Source organism: Pinus tabuliformis, chromosome 1_1 (genome assembly GCF_031772625.1).
Source record: "Pinus tabuliformis cultivar Carrire ecotype Pingquan chromosome 1_1, CPIR1, whole genome shotgun sequence".
NCBI classification, from domain to species: Eukaryota; Viridiplantae; Streptophyta; class Pinopsida; order Pinales; family Pinaceae; genus Pinus; species Pinus tabuliformis.
In genome coordinates this window covers 463,793,045-463,802,759 of record NC_142297.1, presented here as the reverse complement: position 1 = coordinate 463,802,759, position 9,715 = coordinate 463,793,045, and the positions used below count along the sequence as shown (strand labels likewise).

Genomic DNA, 9,715 nt, shown 5'->3' with positions numbered 1-9,715 from the left:
AAAAGTATGTTTTAATTAAAAAAGACTAATATAGTTGTTATTAATAATATTCATATATTTATATACAAGAATTTCTTATTAAATTAATAATTAAATAATACAATATATAATTATATAAAATTATTTAATTTTAATAAGTTAAATAATTATTAAAATAAATAATTATATTATAATAAATAGGTATAATACCAGTGATAGTAGGTTTAATACCAAGATCATAACATAATAATATTATTTAATTAAACATATTGAATAGTCAAAACTAACCGTTCTTGGTCAATTTTAGGCGTTTATCAAGTTTATCCTAATATAAGCTTTTTTTCAATATAGCCGTTTTTAGTCAAACCTAGCCACTCCCTATTTAATATGCAGCCATGATCTGATTCTTCAACAAGTGTGGACAAATATTCTATCATGTGATTTACGCCGAAAAACTTTTCTCAACATTGAAAAAGATAAAAATTGATCCATAAATGCAATAAATATAATACATAATAAATACTTAACATAACTATGGTAATGAGATTCAGAGATTCAAGAAAAAAGAAGTACCAAACATGAAACACGTTATGATCTTAAATGTTTACATCATGAACATATCTAATACATTTTAAAGGAACTTTCTCGTTCAAGATCATCAAAATAGTTTCTAATTTAAAGTGTAACATGCTTAAGCAAATGAATGGCCTTAATTAATGAATTCAGTAGACGCTAAGCTACCTGTTAAGTTATGCCCTTCATTCATTGTACTATGAAATTGCCAACTATGGACGTCGACACTCAGAGTCCCACTTGCTGCTGCTTTAATTTACAGTGATGGACGTCGACTCCCACTTGCTGCTGCTTTAATTTACAGCGATGGACGTCGACTCCCACTTGCTTCTTATGTGGATGGATGCCACCTGTATTGCTTAATAAATTAACTTATCATGTCTCGGGTTAGTGGATGCAGTTGCTTTTGCATAAAGATTGGGCCCCACATATCTGTGGTCAGCATATCTTCTAAACGATCCAGGAATATATGGTCGGTGACTCGGCGGCAACCCTCAATAATGCAGTGAACGAAGGAAATTAGCAGCAACTTTCATGACTTCACAATTTAATAATAAAACAAAAGTATCCTAAATAGAAATATATATCGACTTGGTTCGTTCAGCGAAAAACAGATCCTCTGAATTGACCAGATATTAGTGTCTTGCACTGGTGAGATCATTCAGACGAAAATATTGAGGTTCACCGCTCATTCCCAATCTCTGTAAAACGTCTTGGATCTCGCTTGCTTCTTTCTTCTCTGTAAAACGTCTTGGATCTCGCTTGCTTCTTTCTTCTTCTGTATCCGATGGCGGATATCACATGCATCGCCTCTTCTTCGTCTTCATCCACCAACACTGGCCAGGTTTATGACGTTTTTTTGAACCACCGCGGTCCCGACACAAAGAAAGGCCTCGCCAGCCATATCTACCGTCGGCTTATTGTACGTGGCTTAAATGTATTTTTGGACCAGCCAGAACTGCGCAAGGGAGAGAACATACAACATCAAATCGAAGAGGCTATTCGAACCGCCTCGGTGCAGGTAGCAATATTTTCTCCAACATATGCCCAATCAACCTGGTGCCTTAACGAGCTCGCGCAAATGGTGGAATCCGAATCCGAATCCAAGTCGACAATTATTCCAGTCTTCCTTGATGTCGATCCTTCCGAACTTCGGTGGACGCAGAGTGGAGATGGAGTCGAGAGTATCATCCGCTGTATCTGTCCGTGTCTACTGGGCGAAAAGGGACGGTATGCTCGAGACCTGCACATGCTCCAAAAGAAGACAACATTGGATCCTCATACCAACAAAAAGAAGCCACGACATGACTCGAGCACTCTGCAAAAATGGAGGAATGCTCTCTCTGTTGTCTCCAATAAAAGCGGTTTTGTTATCAACGCATACAACGGGTAAGGGCCATACTCTCTCCTGTTTTTCTTAGTTATTTCACGAAACATAAGACGTTCCTCCATAATCATATTACTGTGCATATTGTTCAGTGACGAATGGCAGCTAGTTGATGCGGTCGTAGAAGAAGTGTGGCGAAAAGTTAGGAAAACACCTCTTAATGTGGCCAAATATCCTACAGGCCTGGATGAGAAAATAGAACACGTGGAAAGAATTGTGCACTTGCAGCAGCAAAGCCAGAAGACTAGGGTTGTGGGAATTGTGGGTCTTGGCGGGGTAGGCAAAACGACCCTTGCAAAAGAATTCTTCAACAGACACAGATCAAATTATGATCGATATTGTTTTCTGTCTGATGTGAGAGAAACCGCAGCCAAGAGCTCTTTAAGTTCATTGCAGGCAGCACTTCTTAAAGACTTAGGCATAGGGAAGCTCCGAAAGCATCTTCCATCCTGTCCCCCATGTCCCCCATGTCTGATAGTCTTAGATGATGTTGATCATATTGATCAACTTGACGCATTGTTTTCACCGGTGAAAGATACCATTCAATCCAGTAGTTTAATCTTGGTTACTTCTCGCAATAGGGATGTGCTTACAAGCTCGGGAATTGTAGAGGACTCTATTTACCAGCAAACAGGTCTTAACCGACAACACTCTGCAGCGCTATTCTGCTTGCATGCCTTTGACCAGAGTTGTCCTGAGACGGGATTCGAACAACTGGTTGAAGATTTTTTGGATTTCTGTGATGGGTTGCCCTTATCTCTTAAGGTCATTGGAGCGGCTATTCGTGGAAAAGATTCTGAGTTTTGGAAAAGCCAGTTAGAGAAAATCAGAAGAATACTTCCCACGGATATTCATAGCAAGCTTAAAATTAGCTATGATGGTCTCGATAAAGAGGAGCAGGAAATCTTTTTAGACGCCGCTTGTTTTTTTATAGGAGAGAACAGAGATACCGCTATCAGAAAATGGAAAGGATCAGGTTGGGCAGGATGGCTGGGTCTCCGCAACTTAGAGAACAGATGCCTAATCGAGATCGACAATGAAGAGTGTATAAGAATGCACGACCACCTCCGCGATCTCGGCAGAGATGTAGCAGAGAAGGAACATCCGCTTCGGCTTTCGCGACCAAATGTCAATCTTCTTCGTACTCTTTCCCCCTCATCGCCTGTACGTATGTTGAAGCTCTCCACGGATTTTCAAATTAGCATTGTGATATCTAAATTGCCTTTTTGTTTTGAAATTTTTTAAGAAAAAATCATGTTTTTAACAGCTCCGAGTGAACAATTCAGGTGCGAGGAATTAGCATGGATTATGGAAATGGCAGTGAACAATTTTTCGAAAACGTTGCGGGCAACTGCAACCTAAGCAGGTTGGAACTGCTTAGGGGTGAAGGTTCTTTTGTTGAACGCGTGTTCAGAGCTGGGGAGTTACCACAACTGATATATCTCCGATGGGAGAACTGTCCGATCTTCTCCATATCTTTCACAATTCTAACAAGGAATTTAAGAGTGTTACACATACAGGGGAAGAATTTGAAAACACTCTGGCAACATGAATCTGAGGTAGTACAAATTCTAATTTATTTGGACAGAGATCGATTTACATTTCTCTTCAAATTATAAAAATTGCTTGCATTTAAGAATTGTCTTTGTTTATCACAATGTCAAATAGGTGACATTTACAGGGGCAAATCAACTTTAATGTTTTTATGTACACATTGCAGGCACCACTACAGTTGACGGAATTGTATATTGATGCTCCCCTTTCAGAGGTTCCAGAGTCTATTGGGAAACTGAATCAGCTCGAAAGAATTGTCCTGAAAAATGGTTATTTTAAAAGTTTACCAAATGAATTCTATGATATGCATTCATTGAAACATATCACGTTACAAAACTGTGAACAAATGATGTTGCTGCCGGATTCAGTTGGGATCTTGACGGGCCTCCAGACTCTCGACTTTTCCGGGTGCTCCAGCTTGGAGCGGCTCCCAGACTCGGTGGGGCAGCTGACGGGCCTCCAGAGCCTCAACTTGAAAGGCTGCTCTAGCCTGCAGGGGCTCCCGGAATCGGTGGGGCAGCTGACGGGCCTCAAGGTACTCTACTTGGGCCGGTGCTCCAACCTGCAAGCGCTCCCAGACTCGGTGGGGCAGCTGACGGGCCTGGAGAAACTCTACTTGGGCGGGTGCTCCAACCTGCAAGCGCTCCCAGACTCGGTGGGGCAGCTGACGGGCCTGGAGAAACTCTACTTGTACGGGTGCTCCAGCCTGGAGGGGCTTCCAGACTCGGTGGGGCAGCTGACGGGCCTCCAGACACTCGACTTGCACCACTGCACCAGCCTGCAGGGGCTTCCAGACTCGGTGGGGCAGCTGACGGGCCTCCAGACACTCCACTTGCACCACTGCACCAGCCTGCAGGGGCTCCCAGACTCGGTGGGGCAGCTGACGGGCCTCCAGAGCCTCAACTTGAAACTCTGCTCCAGCGTGCAGGGGCTCCCAGACTCGGTGGGGCAGCTGACGGACCTCCAGAGCCTCCGCTTGGACGGCTGCTCCAGCCTGCAGGAGCTCCCGGACTCGGTGGGGCAGCTGACGGGCCTCCAGGTACTCTACTTGAGCCGGTGCTCCAACCTGCAAGCGCTCCCAGACTCGGTGGGGCAGCTGACGGGCCTGGAGAAACTCTACTTGAACGGGTGCTCCAGCCTGCAGGGGCTCCCAGACTCGGTGGGGCAGCTGACGGGCCTCCAGACACTCGACTTGCACCACTGCACCAGCCTGCAGGGGCTCCCAGACTCGGTGGGGCAGCTGACGGGCCTCCAGAGCCTCAACTTGAAACTCTGCTCCAGCCTGCACGGGCTCCCAGAATCGGTGGGGCAGCTGACGGGCCTCCAGACACTCGACTTGCAAGAGTGCACCAGCCTGCGGGGGCTCCCAGACTCGGTGGGGCAGCTGACGGGCCTCCAGAGCCTCAACTTGGAAGGCTGCTCCAGCCTGCAGGGGCTCCCAGACTCGGTGGGGCAGCTGACGGGCCTCCAGAGCCTCAACTTGGAAGGCTGCTCCAGCCTGCAGGGGCTCCCAGACTCGGTGGGGCAGCTGACGGGCCTCAAGGTACTCTACTTGAGGCGGTGCTCCAACCTTCAAGCGCTCCCAGATTCGGTGGGGCAGCTGACGGGCCTGGAGAAATTCTACTTGTACGGGTGCTCCAGCCTGCAAGCCCTCCCAGACTCGGTGGGGCAGCTGACGGGCCTCCAGACACTCGACTTGCAAGAGTGCACCAGCCTGCGGGGGCTCCCAGACTCGGTGGGGCAGCTGAAGGGCTTCCAGAGCCTCAACTTGAAACTCTGCTCCAGCCTGCAGGGGCTCCCAGACTCGGTGGGGCAGCTGACGGGCCTCCAGAGCCTCAGCTTGAATCTCTGCTCCAGCATGCAGGGGCTCCCAGAATCGGTGGGGCAGCTGACGGGCCTGGAGAAACTCTACTTGTACAGGTGCTCCAGCCTGCAGGAGCTCCCAGACTCGGTGGGGCAGCTGACGGGCCTCCAGGTACTCGACCTGAGCCGCTGCTCCAACCTGCAAGCGCTCCCAGACTCGGTGGGGCAGCTGACCGGCCTGGAGAAACTCTTCTTGCAACAGTGCACCAGCTTGCAGGGGCTCCCAGACTCGGTTGGGAACTTAACGAGACTCAAATGGCTTTACTTGTCTGGGTGTTCCAATTTACAAATGCTGCCCAATGTTCAGCATTTGAGCTCGCTGGTGAAGCTGGATGTGTCTCACTGTTCCAAACTGCAATGGGGTCCTGGAGTAGTCGAGTACCTGCGCCATCGACTGGGAAATGGCTTCATCGAAGAAACGCAGCGAAAACAATAATGAATAAAGCTGCAGCGAGTTGTATAATATAAGAGAACTTCATAAGATCAGATGGCCACGGTGTCAGTATGCTTAACTCTGCGTTTCATATTAAAGTTTTTGAATGAATCCTAAATTAAGTGTTTTTAGGATAACCTCCTTTTTCAACATTATAATACAACAACGCAGAGTGAATGGATTTGTATATTTGGAAATGTCTATGCAGATTAAAATTAACGTGTTCATTAATTGAGTAACATTTGGTTATATGCTGAAACTTAAATAAATATTATCATCATCTATTTTGTTGTGGAGTCTCCTTGCAAGACGATTATTAGGAAGATTTATGCATGTTCATTTTAGTGTTATTGACAGCTATGAACTGGATATACCTTTTCTCAAAGGATATATACCAATGAATTTAGTTACTGCCATGTACGTGTCATGAATTTTCTATAGTGAGAGGCCTTCCATAGACTGTTTGCCTTTCTTATGAAGAGTGATCCCTGACTGAACAGTTCGTCCTAGCATACCTGTCAGATGATGTACTTCGGAAATGCATGGTTAACACAGTGCATGGAGGTCAACTCCCTTATATGCCCTTTGGCATGAGGGCAGTACATTTTCCATGTTTTCCATCCATCATAGGCTTGATTCTTGCTTCAATCCTGTATCTTTCCAGTGACAGTCTGGACTCTGTCACAGTTTTTGTATAATGTTTTTCTCACATATCCTTCCGCATGCTTTCTTGGTTATCTGTCTATAGATTACATTGTTTTTCCTTTCACATGGTGTCTCTTCTTTATTTGTCTATTTCACGTGAAATTGTTGTGTTCTTGGTATAGTTTTCCTCAAAGAATATGTGCCAATGGTTCTAGTTACTGCTATGTGCATGTCATGAATCCTCTACAATGAGAGGACTTACATATGGTGTTTGCCTTCATCATTAGGAGAAATGTATCTGTTGGTGGTGTACATTGTAAATGCATAGAGATCAACTCCCTTACATGCACACTTTGGCATGCTTGTAACACATTTTCCATGCTTTTTATCCATCTAATAGACGCTTGATTCTTGTATCTTTCCGGTTACAGTTTGTCAGTGAATGTATGATGTATTTGTCACAGTTGCTTTGACGGTCTCTCTTTGTTGTTTGTCTATAGCCCGCAGTTTATCTCCTTCCGATATTTCTTCGTTGCACGCCAGTAAACCACAGTTTGACACAACGGTTTGTGCATTAGAATATGCCGAACTTTTGAAATCGGATTGGTTCGAATTTTATGATTTAGTTATTTAAAAGAGTAAATAATGAAAAAATATTTAAAACAATTAGTAAAAATATTACAAATGAAATATGCAAAGTCGGCAAATGTGTGATCATGTGAGTGATCATGTGAGTGTAAACTTAACAAAATGATATTGAGTGTAATACATTTTGAAACAAATATATAATTAAAAATGTTTTAAGTAGTTTTTAGAATTAAAAAAAATAACCATACATCATTATTATATTTATCAATATTGATTAATATGATCAAGTATTAAACTCATAATTAGTCATTGGTATTAAACTCATAATATAAAAGATGTTCCCATCACTTTTAACAAATTACTAATTAAAACTAATAATAGTAAGCCCCAAGGGTTAACTCAATTAGTTGAGTTCCCATCACTAAAGCACTTTGTTAATGAGAGGCCATGAGGTCAATTTTCCTCGACACCCTTGTACTTAACCCTTCTAATAAGCTGATAGTATGAATTTACCTGGATATTTCTTTGGAAAAATAAATAAATAAAATCAATAATAGTAATTTAACAACAATATAAGTAAAGTGAAAAATATTTTTCTTTCACCGCCCTTTCTTGGATTATTTATCAACAATCAAGTAAATTGAAGATTGTACTTTAAAAAAAAAATAACATCATGGGAAATAACCCAAATTGGTATAGCAATAATTTAAATGTTGAAAAAAATATTAGCTCATTTACTCATTGCTTTAATTTGCGACATTGTGCTCATGATGTCATAATAAAATTTTCAACAGTGTTAATATTCAATTTCACATGGTAAGGGGGAAAATTAAACCAACAACTTTAACACTTAGGAGTGTCTTAACAATACAAATCATGTCCCTAAATGTATTCCACTTAAACAAATCTATAGTATTTATATCTCTATTAATTTGTTCCTCAAGATTTCTTGATTTTTAATGTTTTTTTCTTTACATAAAGCCATTTTTCACTATATGAGACAAAAAACCTAAGATTTATTTCTTCAATATTGAAATAGATTTCAGTTTCTTTGTCTTTACATATAAATTGCTCTTCATTATTTTCACTTTGAATGAGTGTACAAAGTGGATCCATTTAACAAATTTGTGTGGACAACTTTCTTTCTTCTTGGTAGAGTATTTGGATTTTGCTCTATGTATGTGCATAATTCTTTCCAAAGGCAATTTGTTTGTGTAATTGGCTTGCTTCTCCCTCCCTAAGTATTGAATTAGCTTGGGTATAGAAGCATTGTCAAATGGTAGGGGATAGTCATGGTGGTTATTTCCTTGGTCACTAGAAAGCTTCATAGATGCTTGGCCATGTATAGAGGTTTCTTAATTTTGGGTAATTAAGTTACTCTAAAATTAAATAAGACATTCAATGTGTTCTGTGTAATATAGATATAAACAAAACATCTAAAAAAAAAGTAATTGCACAATGATCCAGTCCAAGAAAACAAGTTTTTTCACAAACCAATTAAGCCTATCCAGTCCAAGAAAATAAGTTTTTACACAAACCAATTAAACCTTTCAACCTTTTCGGCTTATTTGTTTATATCAAACATTTGTGCAGGGTTTCAACCAATTAACATTTCATTGAGTATGTATTTACAAATCAGTGATTTTGGGATAAAATCCCGCAAAGCAATTCTATACCTGCTCTTCAAATTCTTATAAGCTTTTGAAAGTAAAATCAATGAATTATAAATATAGTTTTACCATAATAAAAAACAATTAGAAGGCATTTAGCTAGCTCAAATTGCTCATCAGTTAGGCTTGAACCAACATCTCTTCTAGAGAAATTCAATAATTCTAATTTAATAATCCTATCGGCCTCTCTTTGTACCTTTTGGGACAATTGCTAGTAAATACCCATTCACACAGATTGTTTTTGTAACAGAAACTTCAACAAGAACTCAGAACATGGAGTGAGCTGGAATCAATCATTTTAATATTACACAGAATAAGCAACCCTACTTTTTAGCATACAAAAATTAATTACAATAACATCGCATTGTATCCTTGGATTTAAACCATGTCCTTAAATTTAGGTAAACATGCCCAAATTCTTATATCGGTGTTTTCATAACCTTTAATTTTAGCAAATCCAAAAGAATTTGAAAGCAAATTAAAGTTGATTCAGATGCTTCACATAGACAGATTGTGGCAAAACCATTAATAGAAAAAGAAAAAAAGAAGAGTAAACTATGGTTTGACATAGAACATTTTAGAGAGAGAATCTTCGGCGAAAATCACATGGAAAATCATTTGTCAGAGATTTTAGAGAGAGAATCTCCGCAGAAATTTTAGAGAGAGAATCTCCGACGAAAAGAGCTTCGAGGATGAAAAATCCCATCTGCTTGGTGTCTTTGTTGAGAATGGCTATAGTAGATACTTGGGCCAGAGGGCTTTCCTTAAAGGCTTCCAAGATTTCTTTGAATAAAAGGGAATCGAAGGAGCGAATCCCAGGTGTCCTTCTTCCGTATGTTCAGGGGACTACTGATAGGATTGGGAGGATTCTCCGGAAGCATAGTATCCCTGTGACCTTCAGGCCCCTGAACACCATTCGTGGGTCCCTAAGATCTGTAAAGGATCCTATCGACCCTAAGGATATGAAAGGGGTTTATTTGATCCCTTGTTCCTGTGGGACCCCCTATATTGGAGAATCTGGTC

At 41.3% G+C, this 9,715-nt stretch overlaps 1 protein-coding gene across 1 annotated transcript; it reads left to right on the top strand.

The window, feature by feature from the left end:
- The first annotated feature begins 820 nt into the window (after positions 1 to 820).
- LOC149213758 (uncharacterized) lies at positions 821 to 6,009 on the top strand. The gene is made up of 4 exons (XM_089392117.1): positions 821 to 1,941; positions 2,032 to 3,103; positions 3,226 to 3,498; positions 3,660 to 6,009. Exons 1-4 carry the CDS (start codon positions 1,340 to 1,342, stop codon positions 5,790 to 5,792), a joined length of 4,080 nt encoding a protein of 1,359 aa, XP_089248243.1. The 5' UTR covers positions 821 to 1,339; the 3' UTR covers positions 5,793 to 6,009.
- Positions 6,010 to 9,715: the final 3,706 nt, after the last annotated feature.

What these genes read in the sequence shown, in the direction of transcription:
- LOC149213758 (XM_089392117.1), top strand. Translation starts at nt 1,340, where the DNA reads ATGGCGGATATCACATGCATCGCCTCTTCTTCGTCTTCATCCACCAAC. An exon ending in GTTATCAACGCATACAACGG is followed by an intron (nt 1,942 to 2,031) that starts GTAAGGGCCATA and finishes CATATTGTTCAG; the next exon opens with TGACGAATGGCAGCTAGTTG. An exon ending in TCTGGCAACATGAATCTGAG is followed by an intron (nt 3,499 to 3,659) that starts GTAGTACAAATT and finishes TACACATTGCAG; the next exon opens with GCACCACTACAGTTGACGGA.